Raw genomic sequence first — 15844 nt, 5'->3', positions numbered from 1 at the left:
TAAGTTTACTTAGATATAATCACAACTGCAAATCTTATATATTTAAATAAGTTTTCATAAACTTTATGTTGCTGCAAGTGTTTGGAATACAAAACTGTTTTGTTCATACAACATCATTTTGTTTAAACAATGGCCCCTAACACTTAGACTAGATCATGACTTGTACTACACATAAATAAGTAATATTGGCATTATATTCATGCTGTTTAGCCAGAGGGGAACTGGCCGCCACAGTAAGCCTGGTTTCCCCCAAGGTTATTTTTCTCCTTTAATCAACATCTTATGAAATTTTGTGTTACTTGCCACAGTCGCCTTTAGCTTGTTCACCTGGGGTCTAAATACAAATATAATTTACTTATTTATAATTTTATTATTTATTTTAAGGCAAAATTTACATTAATCTTTTTCATTAAACCGCACTATTATGACTCGAAGACATTACATTACAGTTTCTTTTTCTGTGAAAGTATAATGTTTTGTAAAGCTGCTTTGAAATTATGTGTGTTGTGAAAAGCGCTATACAAATAAAAATGACTTGACTTGGAATAATAAAATGTTTAAAAAGGGAAAGGAGTGAAAATATATATTTTTTTATAATGAACTTCATAACAATCAAAAATACATTCTTTGAGATCTGCATAAATGAGAACAAATAACAGAGAGTTTATGAGTCCCTAAAAAGAAAGCGTCAAGCATATTACTGTAAGTGATGCTGGTGCCTTTCATAAACTTTACGGTTTTACTTGGCGTTTAAAAAAATGTCCCTCTCGGTTCACCATTGTGCTTTGCGCATGCGCAGTCGCTGTCACTGCCACATTACCGCCTGAGCCTGCAGTGGAGAGGCGCTCATCCACCACCATAGCCTTCAGGACGGATCACTAGCACACTTCATGGTCAAAACGGGCTGTCGCATTGTTAGGAAACAAATCTCTTTACAGACACAACCGCGGTCTCATCTCAGAAGCCGAAAGCAGCTCTTATTCCTCACTGAGGAGTCGCCGGTGAGTGATTTTTTCGCTGCTTTTGTTGTCTGAATGTATGGGGCATGTGTGCAGGGAAAAGAGATCAATCAATCCGTAATTCATTTATTTTATGGGGGATGGGACGGAGCACTGAGTGAAACGCGTCAAACTCTGAAATAAGACGTAAAGACGTGTAAATTGTATGTAAAGTGTATTTTGGCGTAGATTTGCAGATGATCCATCGTTTCTCTGAGGCCCTGCGTCTTTCACATAGCCGAACAGCTAACCTGCTAACAGTCGATGTGGTACAGTGGTGTTTTCACTGATGTCCCCTTTGACATATACAAGACCTCTTTAAATGATATCTAAGTTTTAGCTTCAGTGTTTATCCAAATTATATCTGTGTTTGAAGATTTCTGTAGAGTAAATATCTCATGGAGATGAGACGAGTTTTGTGATATTATCATGGTTATTGTAGTCCATATGTTGTTTTCCTCCTCAAACACATGCTAACAACAAAATATTGGGTTTGGGTGGCTATTATACAGCATTTGCAATGTGTATTTGTCTACACACAGCAGCAGGTTTTTTTTTTTTTTTTTAATTGATTTAGGTCATTTTATTTGATCATATAGATATTGTATTTATATTGGAAAGGTGTTGTTACAACCAACCAATTCATCACCTTGCATATTAAAGAGTATAGGGATTCTTTCTTTCTTTCACTTTGTTCTTGCCATGAAAAATAGCCTTAGGTGCAGATATGGCATTAAACAATATAATACAATATGTATGTGTCTTCCCAATTACAGGACTACATCATACAAGCTCCTACTAGAACTTCTCAATTTGGTCGACAGGCTGACGTGGAACTTGCTTCTATAAACCTATTCTCTCCAACTTGGTCACCATGGCAACTGAGGAGAAGAAACCAGACACGGAGGCTACTAAAACACAACCGGCATCAGCTGCCTCTGCCAGCCAGAGTAAGGTAAAGAACATGTCCCAAGTCTACAGAGGCCTAACCATAGTGTCTTCAAGCCTGTGTTCCATTATACTGCCGCATGCACAATTACCGAGATATGTCTAATATGGTTTGTATGTCAGTGCTCCTTTACTGTTGCCTTTTATTGAAGCGAGTTTCATGTTTTCTAACGCTCATGTAGTCAGCACCTGCAAAGCCAAACTACACTTTGAAATTCACATTGGCTGGCCATACAAAAGCAGTCTCTTCCGTCAAGTTCAGTCCAAGTGGGGAGTGGCTCGCCAGTTCATGTAAGTAACTTGTAATCTTATATAAACCTAAATTCTGGGACGTTGAACTTGTAGTTGAACAGTACATTTTTTCCCCTCATTCAGCTGCTGATAAGCTGATCAAAATATGGGGAGCATATGATGGGAAGTTCGAGAAGACGATATCGGGACACAAACTTGTGAGTTCTTTAAAAGATCCTTGATCTTTGGGCTATGCTGCTGATATTTTATAGAGGGACTCAAGCGACTTGATTTGTCTCTCATCTGCAGGGCATCTCGGATGTGGCCTGGTCCTCAGACTCCAACCTCCTGGTCTCAGCTTCTGACGACAAGACCCTGAAGATCTGGGATGTGAGCTCTGTAAGTCAGCAGCACATGGCAAACTGAATTTCTTAATATGTAAATGTGAAGCAAATTTTGAGATCAACACAGTGAATATACAGAGGATTTCTGCATCCTTAACAGCCTTCTATGTTAGAGCTATTATTTCCAGATACACCGTAATAAGAAACTGTTTATGACAGGACAGTTTATCATAATGGTTGGGTTTTTCATAGGCTTTTTTCCCTTTCTCTTGTTTTGCATAACCAGGGCAAATGTTTGAAAACACTGAAGGGCCACAGCAACTATGTCTTTTGTTGCAACTTCAACCCTCAGTCCAATCTCATCGTATCTGGATCTGTAAGTCTATTGGGATTTGTCTGGTCACCATACAGGCTGTTGTTGCTTGAGACTGTTTGTCTATTGTTAACAGGATTGGTCTGCCATATGTGAACACTTGTTTCTAATGGCTGATTTATATTCTGTTGTCCTTCTTATGATTAGTCACATTGACTACGTTTACATGGACACCAGAAAGCGGCTTACTTAGAGAAAGAGCCTTATTGTGAGAGTGGCATTCCCGTTTGCATGCTTTGTATAAGCGCCGTACTCGTTACCCCTGTATCCACTTTATTTTGCAACGCGAAAGTAAGCAGCAGCTGCATTTCTGGCAAATGTAAGTTCCGCTGGCATTGTTAACAGTGTAAATAACTAGAAGAATAATAATACCAGAGTTAGTGATCGGGGCTTATAAACTAACACACAACCACAGGATGTACAGCAGAATTATGTGACAATGTCTGATAATTTTTAATGTCAGAATTTATAGTAAAAGAGTAAGTAAATCACTCACTTGTTGCTGTGTTGTTGTATTGAAGAGACAGTAATAAAATCTGTTTCTTTCTTTACCGAGATCGTGACAATGCAGTCTTTCATGTCTCCATGTAAACCTTCATTTATATGAACCTGCATAACCTCCAATGATGCCTTTTATTTATTTCCAAAGGTGATGTTTCATAAGCCATGCCGAATGAGATCTGCGTGTCCGTTTGTTTACTTCCCTGCACCGCTAAAAGAGAGAGAGAATGCTCTCTGACAAGAACGGAGAGTAAAATGCGTTTATTATTTATTAAAATGAAACAAGATGCAAAGACAGATGAAGCAGCATTTCCCCAGCAGCTTTCTCCTCTCTGCTGGTTGTGTAAAGTTTGTGGAGGCATGTCGGTGACGGTGTGGAGGACTGTCCTGTCAGCTCCTGATTTCATTCATTCTGCCTGTGCAACAGTGTGTGATGAAACGATGGCAAAACGCGATAAACTGTAAAACTATATGCGATCAAAACCAATGTGTTTATGAAAATTGTAATTAATGATAATAATATGTTGACATTTATTGCCAGCCTGGAATCAATAATGTAGTATTTTTGTATAGCTAAAATAGCTGGAAATGGGTTATACCGGATGTGGTACACATTCACGATTGATAATGGTGGCGCTCTAATTCGCAGAAAAATAAGGTGGATACATGCAGCTTGTCCAGTAAGCAGGTTACTCCACAGCAATGTAATTTCACTGCGACGCTTGTGTAAATAACATGGCACCCGAGGAAGATGTCGCAATTTTGGTCTCCATTGCTTTGCTTTTGTTCAAGATATTGCAGAGTTTTTGCGACCTGCAGCGGAATTGTGCTGCAATAGTGGGGTTTTCCTTCTAATGTAAAACTCTGGGATTCCCCCAGTGTACAAGCTAGGGCTGTCAAATGAAAATTTGAATATTCATCGAATTTAAGAAAAAAACACATTTGAATGCTAAAACTGTGCATTTGAATTTTGGATGTGTGCCAAGCACTGACAATGACTTCAGATCGATCGCATTCTTGAGCTAAAAATGGCTAGACATAGCACAACAAATACAGTTTAACAGAGAGCAAGTGACTCAAGATGCTTTTTAAAGTTCTTTTTAATTAGATACAGCATCTAAAAAAACAGCGCTCCTGCACGAGATGCTGAATAATCAAAAACAAAGTGAAACAAAGATGTTCGTCTAGCGCGCATTTACATAGAAAAACAAATATATGGTTGCAAAATGTTTAGTGTGAACAGCCCCTTACAGTTGGTGGAGGTACTTGGCCATTGCATCTTGCTCTCTTATAAGCGTTTCTCAGATTAAGCAGTGAGGTTTTTTTTTTAAACGCTTTGTCAGGAAAGCTGTTTAGCTTGGAAATGTGTGTCTCGAGATCTTCATGTTCGGTTCCATTCTGTTGTGTACCGTCTGTTTGAACAGCCCCTGGCCTGGGCTCATAGTCTGAGCTGCTTCACCACTGAGTTCAGTCAAAACCCATTGCTATCTGGGAATATTGCTACCCTACATACAACTGTACGGAATAAAAAACAGTGTGGTATTTTGCTGTTATTATGAAGCTTGAGCCGGGGTTTGTATACTGTGGCATCAGTTCAAGTGTAACAGCATGTGAACTGTGTTTTTTCCCCCTCATTTTTCTTTTGACTTAACATTTGAAAATGTGGACCGATTAAAACGTTTAATTTATTTATTATATGCACATTAGTTGAAAATGAAATGCTCTTTTTTTTTTTTTTTTGTAACAGCAAGGAATGTTCTTTGCAATAATATAACAGTGCTGTATGGTTTATGTATACAATGCGCCCTCTTGTGGACTAAGGAAAAAATGTCAATGTAAAAATCAGCTGACTATAAAATTAGAATTTTGAAAATATTTGAGGTAAAAATTTGAATTTTGTTTCTCTGCCCAATTGAGAGCCCTAGTACGAGCACATTTACATGAAAGTGAGGGACAGCCAGTATTTTACATGGGTGTGTATAAATGGGTTTATTTTACATATAGTGTATGTGCTTTTCCCACTGTAGTCCCAGAAATGTTGAATACTTTCTGCTGTAATGGCTTGTTGTTGGGCTTCATCCTATGATGTTTGTTATCTAGTCTGTTCACGCACATTCGCACTTCTCAAAAACCTGTAAGAATGCTGCTTATGTGTTTACATGGCCACATAAGCTGCATTCTTCGGGAGAAAACCAGGTGTGTTAAACCACTCTTAATCCCTTAAGCAGTGTAAAGAAAACGGCTTTCTCATTTACTTCACGTTTCAGAATGCCGCTTTGTGCCAAAACCCTGGAATAAACTGTTTTCTTTAGTGCATGTAAACATGGTCAATGATGTTGTTCTTTTTTGCTACAAATGGTATATTACCAAATAATGTGTTAAAGATTTTTAAAATGGTTCTGCAAATATGTTGCTGAATAATTCATTCACCAAGGTGAATTTTCTCGTATTGCATAAAATTGTTAATTCAGACATATGTAAATGTAAACAATTCTCACCTCTGCAGTTTGACGAGAGCGTGAGGATTTGGGATGTTAAAACGGGGAAATGCCTAAAGACCCTACCCGCACACTCTGACCCTGTCTCTGCAGTAAGTCTATCTGACCTGAACTCTGACCCTAGTTTTTCCCATCAAAAAACATTCACACTGTATTGTACCATTCCCAGTGACCTTTTTAATGTAAAAATCTGTTTTTGTTTTAGGTTCATTTCAATAGAGATGGCTCATTAATTGTGTCCAGCAGTTATGATGGACTTTGGTGAGTAAATTTGGCCATGAATTAGTTGTTTGAATGATGTATAGAGAAGTCAGAGATAAATAACTAACAATTATACACTGTTATTTTTGAACAGTCGTATCTGGGACACAGCATCAGGCCAGTGCCTTAAAACACTCATCGGTAAGTCAACCAGTCATCTACACAAAAGTTAATTTCAGACTAGTTTTAAAGCTATGGATAGAGCAGCAATCCATACTTAACAGCCAGCCAACAAGGGATGTAAATAAATGTGCCGCTAGAAGCCATTATGCATACTATATATACTGTGTGTGTGTATATATATATAATATATATATATATATATATATATATATATATATATATATATATATATATATATATATATATTTATATATATATACGTCTATATACACACACACATTAGGGCTGTGAATCGATTACAATTTTTTAACTAATTAATTGCACAGTTTTCTGTGATTCATCGCGATAAATTATGGTACATTAAATCACATAAAATATAAACAAATATATTTACTTTATGCTTTGACTCAGAACTTGCAAGAAATTGGTTAGTCATCATTTATTTTATTTAAATATGTAAGTTAAAATAATTTTTTTTTTGCAAGTTAGACACATTTTTACAGGTATAAATCTTTGATACAAGTAAATGCATACATGCCATAAACAATATAAGACATGCTGTTGTTCAGTCTCTATCGCGCACATGCTGGGTCTCTCTCACGCGATTTTGCTTTTGACACTGGTTCAGTTGTCAGCGAGAGAGTGTTTACGGGTGATAAGCAAGCAGTGCTGGGCAGTAACAGATTACATGTAATCTGTACTTAATCAGATTACAAAAATCAAGTACTTGTAAATTGGATTAAATTACATTTTAAAATACTCATAATCAGACTACAGTTACTTTTTTATAGATTACATTATTACATATTAACAAGGTAACGGCAGTTAATTGTTAATAATAATTTTAAAAATTTATCATTTTCATAACAATATCATCATATTCTTACCCCGAAGCATAATAGTCTCACAGATTAACATTTTAAGCATGTGCTCCTTTTACATTACATCAGTAAGATATGCACCTCAGCTAAGGAATAGGTGATGGACTAAGTAGTAAGGGTTAAAAGTAAGCGTGTCAGAGTTTTGAGCTGTTAGCTTTGACCTAGCAGTGTCATTGCTGTTGATTTCAGGTTCATTACTGTTTGTTCATGTAAAGTTTCTATGGTTTTATGCACTTAAATTGAACTAGATATGTTTTAAATATATATATAATTTCTTACTACCTCACCAAGAGTGTGCAGCTCACACATTGAACTTAATTGCTTCAAAGGATCTAGTGGATGCCATCTCTAAGGGTCCTACCCGCGGGTACACCATAGTTCAACTGCAAAATGTACAGCAATACGGAGCAAAGTCCATCGCTCTACTGTTGCTGCTGATGCAGTGGAGTCCACTTGAAACTTGACTTTAAAAATGGACACAATTGTTTCTTGTGTGACTCAGTGAAATTCTGCTGTTTTAGAATATTCCTGCTGTTCAAAAGATAATATCTTGCACCTCAGGTTAGGAATAGGCGATGGATTATCAGTAAGCAGTAAGGGGTAAAAGTGTGTCAGTGATTTTAGATGAAAGCTTTTAGCTAGGTTCGTAATGCTGCTATTGTTTTATGCACTTAAAATTAACTTGATGTCTCGGTGTTTTAAATTTCTAAACTTTGGCCATGCACTGTCATTGCTGTTAGATTTAATGTTTCATATAATGTTTAATGCACTTTTTCATAAGGCGCTCTTTTTGTTAGTAAAAAGAATGGAATACATTTTCTTCCTCTTTGTACTTTTGTTAAAATGATTACCCTACTCAAATGCATGTGACATTAGGTTTAAAGTAATCCAAAAGTAATCTGATTAGATTACCCCCAAAACGTAATCTATGATATTACATTACTGATTGCATTTTTTTGTCATGTAATTGGCAGTCAGTACCTGATTACAATTCTTGAGTAATCAGCCCAGCACTGTGAATAAGCATGCACTGATCCACACATTAGTTTCTGTGATAGGATGTGCAGTCCAGTCGATTGTGTACCTCCTCGAAATGTATATATGCCCGTTTTAGCCACATGAAGTGGGGAAAAATCATCAGTGAAGGTTTAGGAAGTGATAAAAACAGATATTGTATTAATTGCTTTAATTTTTGTTGAACAGACAACAATTAATCGCAGAAATTCACGCATTAAATTTCTCAGCCCTAATGTACAGGTGCATCTCAATAAATTAGAATGTCGTGGAAAAGTTCATTTATTTCAGTAATTCAACTCAAATTGTGAAACTCGTGTATTAAATAAATTCAGTGCACACAGACTGAAGTAGTTTAAGTCTTTGGTTCTTTTAATTGTGATGATTTTGGCTCACATTTAACAAAAACCCACCAATTCACTATCTCAAAAAATTAGAATACATCATAAGACCAATAAAAAAAACATTTTTAGTGAATTGTTGGCCTTCTGGAAAGTATGTCCATTTACTGTATATGTACTCAATACTTGGTAGGGGCTCCTTTTGCTTTAATTACTGCCTCAATTCGGCGTGGCATGGAGGTGATCAGTTTGTGGCACTGCTGAGGTGGTATGGAAGCCCAGGTTTCTTTGACAGTGGCCTTCAGCTCATCTGCATTTTTTGGTCTCTTGTTTCTCATTTTCCTCTTGACAATACCCCATAGATTCTCTGTGGGGTTCAGGTCTGGTGAGTTTGCTGGCCAGTCAAGCACACCAACACCATGGTCATTTAACCAACTTTTGGTGCTTTTGGCAGTGTGGGCAGGTGCCAAATCCTGCTGGAAAATGAAATCAGCATCTTTCAGCAGAAGGAAGCATGAAGTGCTCCAAAATTTCTTGGTAAACGAGTGCAGTGACTTTGGTTTTCAAAAAACACAATGGACCAACACCAACAGATGTCATTGCACCCCAAATCATCACAGACTGTGGAAACTTAACACTGGACTTCAAGCAACTTGGGCATGAGCTTCTCCATCCTTCCTCCAGACTCTAGGACCTTGGTTTCCAAATGAAATACAAAACTTGCTCTCATCTGAAAAGAGGCCTTTGGACCACTGGGCAACAGTCCAGTTCTTCTTCTCCTTAGCCCAGGTAAGACGCCTCTGACGTTGTCTGTGGTTCAGGAGTGGCTTAACAAGAGGAATACGACAACTGTAGCCAAATTCCTTGACACATCTGTGTGTGATGGCTCTTGATGCCTTGACCCCAGCCTCAGTCCATTCCTTGTGAAGTTCACCCAAATTCTTGAATCGATTTTGCTTGACAATCCTCATAAGGCTGCGGTTCTCTCGGTTGGTTGTGCATCTTTTTCTTCCACACTTTTTCCTTCCACTCAACTTTCTGTTAACATGCTTGGATACAGCACTCTGTGAACAGCCAGCTTCTTTGGCAATGAATGTTTGTGGCTTACCCAACTTGTGAAGGGTGTCAATGATTGTCTTCTGGACAACTGTCAGATCAGCAGTCTTCCCCATGATTGTGTAGCCTAGTGAACCAAACTGAGAGACCATTTTGAAGGCTCAGGAAACCTTTGCAGGTGTTTTGAGTTGATTAGCTGATTGGCATGTCACCATATTCAAATTTTTTGAGATAGTGAATTGGTGGGTTTTTGTTAAATGTGAGCCAAAATCATCACAATTAAAAGAACCAAAGACTTAAACTACTTCAGTCTGTGTGCATTGAATTTATTTAATACACGAGTTTCACAATTTGAGTTGAATTACTGAAATAAATGAACTTTTCCACGATATTCTAATTTATTGAGATGCACCTGTGTGTGTGTATGTGTGTGTGTGTATATATATATATATATATACACATACATACATACACACACACACACACGGTGGCATGGAAAATTTGGGCACCCCTGGTCAAACTTTCTGTTACTGTGAATAGTTAAGTGAGTAGAAGATGAACTGATCTCCACAAGTCATAAAGTTAAAGAGGAAACATTCTTTTCAACATTTTAAACAAGATTTGTGTATTATTTTTGTTTTGTATAATTTTAGAGTAAAAAAAAAAAAGGAAAGGAGAACCATGCAAAAGTTTGAGCACCCCAAGTGATTTGAGCTCTCAGATAACTTTTACCAAGGTCTCAGACCTTAATTAGTTTGTTAGGGCTATGGCTTTTTCACAATCATCATTTGGAAAGGCCAGGTGATGCAAATTTCAGAGCTTTATAAATACTCTGACTCCTCAAACCTTGTCCCAACAATCAGCAGCCATGGGCTCCTCTAAACAGCTGCCTAGCACTCTAAAAATTAAAATAATTGATGCCCACAAAGCAGGAGAAGGCTATAAGAAGATAGCAAAGCAGTTTCAGGTAGATGTTTCCTCAGTCCCTAATGTAATTAAGAAATGGCAGTTAACAGGAACGGTAGAGATCAAGTTGAGGTCTGGAAGACCAAGAAAACGTTCAGAGAGAACTGCTCATAGGATTGCTAGAAAGGCAAATCAGAACCCCCGTTTGACTGCAAAAGACATTCAGGAAGATTTAGCAGACTCTGGAGTAGTGGTCGACCGATATATCGCAGAGGCTGATAAATCGCCCGATATTCTGACTTTTTGGATTATCGGCATCAGCCGATAAATTTTCCCGTTTGGCCGATATTTATTTTTTTATTTATTTATTTTTCTTGAGGGAGCCGGCAATCACCTGCTAGCATGTGAAGCGTCTGAGACATGTAAACAACCAGTCATGGTTAGTTTTGTTGTTATGTGCCATTGTGTTACTACAGTAATAGCAACACTGTTTGCAACACAGTGTCATTTAAACGATCCGCATATCAGAGCCGCAGCAGATGTGTTTGAGCTCAATGTTAAAGTGCTCGCCTGTTTCATTCTGCCTCTCTCTCCTGAACGGTTCCCTGTAACTTTTAACTGTCTTGTCTGATGATAAAAAGGCAAATATCATTAAAACTAATATCACATACTGTCTGCAAATATGCACATCTCATTTAAACAGATGTAATAAACCAAACTCAAACAACTTCAGCAGATCCAGCATCCTGTGGAGTGCTCATATACAGTTGAAGTCAGAAGTTTATATACACTTAGGTTGAAGTCATTAAAACTCATTTTTTAACCACTCCACAGATTTCATATTAGCAAACTGTAGTTTTGCCAAGTCATTTGGGACATCTACTTTGTGCATGACATGAGTAATTTTTCCAACAATTGTTTACAAACAGATTGTTTCACTTTTAATTGAGTGTATCACAATTCTAGTGGGTCAGAAGTTTACATACACTAATGGGGCTTTTCCACTGCACGGTACGGTACGGCTCGACTCGTCTCTGCTTGCTTTTTGGGGGTTTTCCACTGTGGATGGTACCTGGTACTTTTTTTAGTACCACCTCGGTCGAGCCGAGCCGATACTAAATGTGACGTCGACTCAAAACCCTGCAGATCACTGATTGGTCAGAGAGAATCGTCACTGGATTTGCGACACGGGACATCAACCCGCTTGTTTTTAAGTTAGCAATAGCAGTATCATTTGTTCATGCGACTTTCGAATTGTAAAAAGAAATGGCTGTGCGCAAAACCACGCCGTGGTCAAACGAGGTGCAGACGTTCCACTCGTTAGTAGCCGAGGAGTACGTTAGTAGCTCTATGGCAGTAGAGGTGGCGCAACTATGACGATCAGCCTATAATCCTGCACTAAACTGCAGTGGAAAAGCAAGCTCAGAAAAGTAAATGAGCAGAGTTGAGTCGAGCCGTACCATGCAGTGGAAAAGCCCCATTAGTGTATGTAAACTTCTGACCCACTAGAATTGTGATATACTCAATTAAAAGTGAAACAATCTGTTTGTAAACAATTGTTGGAAAAATTACTCATGTCATGCACAAAGTAGATGTCCTAAATGACTTGCCAAAACTATAGTTTGCTAATATGAAATCTGTGGAGTTGTTAAAACTGTGGAGTTTTAATGACTTCAACCTAAGTGTATGTAAACTTCTGACTTCAACTGTATATTCCCCTGAAGCACGTATTCTAACAGTCTCTCCTCAACAGTTCCCAGTAACTTTTCTAATGATAAAAGCCAAATATCAATAAAACTGGTATTACAATATATACCATTTGCAAATATGCAGGTGTCTCATTTAAACAGATGTCATTCACGAACCTCATGAAAATCCAGTGTTTTCTTCCCTTCGAGCGCTCATCTAATATCTTCCTCTGAAGCGCGTATTCCATCAGCCAGAATAAAAAACTTCAGGATCAAAAGTTCCTCTGATTCACAAATCATGATGGTCAGTCCGTGTCAATCCAAGTAGGCGATACATGGCCATTTAAACTGTCAGGAGATTGAGGCTCATGGTGGATCCGCAGGAGAATGTGAGTGCAACTTCAAGGCTGCGTCCAAAACCAGGAAAATGCTGCCTACGGAGGTAGGATGAAATTAAGGAGCTTTTCAAACAGTTCGGAGACCAGTTTCCTTAAGAGTTCCATTCATTCAGTACAGCTGTCAGTTAAGCCATTAACTGATTAGGCAGCAAGTTAGCAAGTCAGCTGCCTACATTTTCAGATGCAACCCAAAGTAAAAGCTCTTCACGTGTGCTATAAGTAAATGTCTTATTCACTATGTACTGTATGTAAAATACTGGTTTGATTCAGTATTTTTTTGAGAAAATGTGATTGCTATCGTGGACATGCCATCCATAGTTGCTAGACTACTGTATGTGCTGTCATTTCCTTCCTAATATATTAACAATTTCTTCATGTGCAAATAAATTACTAACATTTGATGACTATAAACAAATCAGAAGAAACTGCCATCTACCATTTAAAATACAATATTATTTTTTTAGTTTTGTGTGAAATTGTCAATATAGTGCAAAAACACTAATTTTTTAAAACAATTTTATGTTCGTTATTTACTATATTAAAACGTGATATATCGGCATTGTATTGGCCTATCGGCCACCCTGTTCTCTGGTTATCGGCCATTAAAAAAACCCATATCGGTGCACTGTTCTACTGTGCAGCAACACCTTCATGGTAGAGTCATGAGAAGAAAATCTTTCCTGCATCCTCACTACCAAATTCAGCGTCAGAAGTTTGCAAATGAACATCTAAACAAGCCTGATGCATTTTGAAAACAAGTCCTGTGGACTGATGAAGTTAAAATATAACTTTTTGGCCGCAATAAGCAAAGGTATGTTTGGCAGAATTGGGTGCAGAATTTCATGAAAGGAACACCTCTCCAACAGTTAAGAGCGGGGGTGGATCGAACATGCTTTGTGCTTGTGTTGCAGCCAGTGGCATGGGGAAAATTTCACTGGTAGAGGAGAGAATAGATTAAATTAAATACCAGCATATTCTGAAAGCAAACATCACACTGTCTGTAAAAAAGCTGAAGATGAAGAGGATGGCTTCTACAACAGGATAAGAGGCGCAAGCTGAAGGTTTTGCCATGGCCCTCACAGTCCCCTGACCTAAACATCATCGAAAATCTGTGGATGGACCTCAAAAGGGCAGTGCATTCAAGACGGCCCAAGAATCTCACAGAACTAGAAGCCTTTTGCAAGGAAGAATGGGCAAAAATCACCCAAACAAGAACTGAAAGACTCTTAGCTGGCTACAAAAAGCGTTTACAAGCTGAAATACTTGCCAAAGGGGGTATTACTAAGTGTTGACCATGCAGGGTCCCAAAACTTTTCCTTTTTTGTTATTTTGAAAATGTAAAAGATGGAAATAAAGTAATATTGCTTAAAATATTAAATAAATGTGTCATCTTTAAGTTTTTGCCTTTTGGAAATCAGGTAATCTTTTACTCAATTAGCTATCCACAACAACAGAAATTTTGACAAGGGGTGCCCAAACTTTTGCATTCCACTATATATTAGGGGTGTAACGGTTCAAATTTCTCATGGTTTGGTTTGCATCACGGTTTTAGGATCACTGTTTCGGTACGGCTCGGTATTTATGTTCAGGGGGGAAAAATATTACTGCCAAATCCAAAGTAAAAAATATTCTATTTGGTAACAGACACTTCAAGTGATTTGCCCTCACTACAAATCACCATGGTTTTATATTTGTATTTGTAGTAAAATCATAGTAACCACAAAATTAAAATGGTTACTGTCATGATTACAATACTATATTAAAATCATGGTTACTATATGGAAACTACAGTAAAACAATGGTTAATTATATCAAAACTATGATTTCTGCCAAGAAAACAATGATGACAGCAGTCATTGTTATTACAGTCATGGTTAATACAGTATTACTATAGTAAAACCATGATTAATTTTCGTTAGGGTCCTTAACTAAAAAAAGAACTTTCTCTAGTTACTAACTCAATATTTTAACTTAATACCTGCATCATTAAGCTACATGCATCAACATAAAGTGCATTTCAAACTCATCTCAACGTATATTCAACGTTCAGAATCTGTACATCACTATAGAAGAAACAAACTTGCTATTAAAATGAATACGAGAATGGATGACGTAACGCGACTCGAGTATTTTAATCATACGCGGAAACCCACATCTTCATCAACGGAGTAAGGGCAACATAACTTTTGCTATGAACACTCCAAGCGCTTTAGTTCTTGTTTGATATCTGTCCGAACTAACACAGAGTGTCTGCTTAAAGACGGGAGTGTGTATGTGTGCAGTTTGGGGCTCACCTGCGGCTATGTGCGCACTGCGCACTATATATCCTTGGGTGATGTCAGCGTAAATAGCTAATCAAATATTGATGTATTACCAGTATATGGCAGTCACGTGGAGCAATGTCTGCAAACAGTGCCTGTTTTGTAAATGTTTTTTGACCATCGCTGTTGTAATTAACTGCATAAATAAAAGTTCCCAGACAGGAGACTTAAATGATGCAGGGGCTTCTCTCTTGCGGCTTGTTTTCTCCGCTTGCCATTTTGCCATCTAATGTGTGCAGAACTGTGATGTCATCAACTGATTTAACAAACTAACAGTTAATAGGACAGCTTCTCTCTGTAGAAAGTTGACCCACGTGAAACAAAGCTGGAGTGTGTCCATCTACAGAGCCATACAGGTGCATTAGTGGAGGTTACAACTGAGCATGTCTATTTGGCACTTTATTTTCATCGTCCGACTGTATGATCCAGATGTGTTATTAAAATGCTTACCAAACCGCAAAGTTCGGGTTTTTACCCAGAACCGTTACACCACTACAATATATATATATATATATATATATATATATATATATATTACACACTGCTGTGGAAAAGTATTTTCCCTCATCCTGATTTCTTGTTTTTTGTGTATTTTTCATACTAAATTGTTTTAGATCTTCAAACGAGGTAAAACAAAGGCAACCAGAGTAAACACAAAAATATACAGTTTTCCAAAAAATAAATTTAAAAAATATATATATATATAAACTGCAACCAAACGCTTCCGATAACTGGAGATCAGAAGTCTTTCAGAACGCTGTGGTGGAATTATGGCCCACTCTTCTTTGCAGAACTGCTTTAGTTCAGCCACATTGGAGGATTTTCGAGCATGAACTGTACGTTTAAGGTCCTGCCTCAGCATCTCAACTGGGTTCAAGTCAGGACTTTGACTAGGCTACTCCAAAACTTAAATTTTTCTTCTTTTGAGCCATTCAGAGGTGGACTTACTCCTATGCTTTGGA

At 37.7% G+C, this 15844-nt stretch overlaps 1 protein-coding gene across 1 annotated transcript in view; it reads left to right on the top strand.

Annotated features, from left to right (window-relative positions):
• The first annotated feature begins 817 nt into the window (after positions 1-817).
• LOC127428947 (WD repeat-containing protein 5) overlaps positions 818-15844 on the top strand; it is a 19621-nt gene continuing 4594 nt past the window's right edge. Inside the window, exons 1-9 of the mRNA XM_051677645.1 lie at positions 818-1001; positions 1775-1953; positions 2129-2237; positions 2322-2395; positions 2487-2576; positions 2808-2897; positions 5902-5985; positions 6099-6154; positions 6249-6295. Of these exons, the coding sequence (XP_051533605.1) occupies positions 1873-1953; positions 2129-2237; positions 2322-2395; positions 2487-2576; positions 2808-2897; positions 5902-5985; positions 6099-6154; positions 6249-6295 (631 nt within the window). The 5' untranslated portion in view covers positions 818-1001; positions 1775-1872. The remainder of the gene's footprint in view (positions 1002-1774; positions 1954-2128; positions 2238-2321; positions 2396-2486; positions 2577-2807; positions 2898-5901; positions 5986-6098; positions 6155-6248; positions 6296-15844) is intronic.

This window comes from Myxocyprinus asiaticus, chromosome 38, assembly GCF_019703515.2.
Source record: "Myxocyprinus asiaticus isolate MX2 ecotype Aquarium Trade chromosome 38, UBuf_Myxa_2, whole genome shotgun sequence".
Taxonomy (NCBI): Eukaryota; Metazoa; Chordata; class Actinopteri; order Cypriniformes; family Catostomidae; genus Myxocyprinus; species Myxocyprinus asiaticus.
The sequence above is the reverse complement of the archived record's forward strand: the minus strand, read 5'-3'. Positions and strand labels throughout refer to the sequence as shown.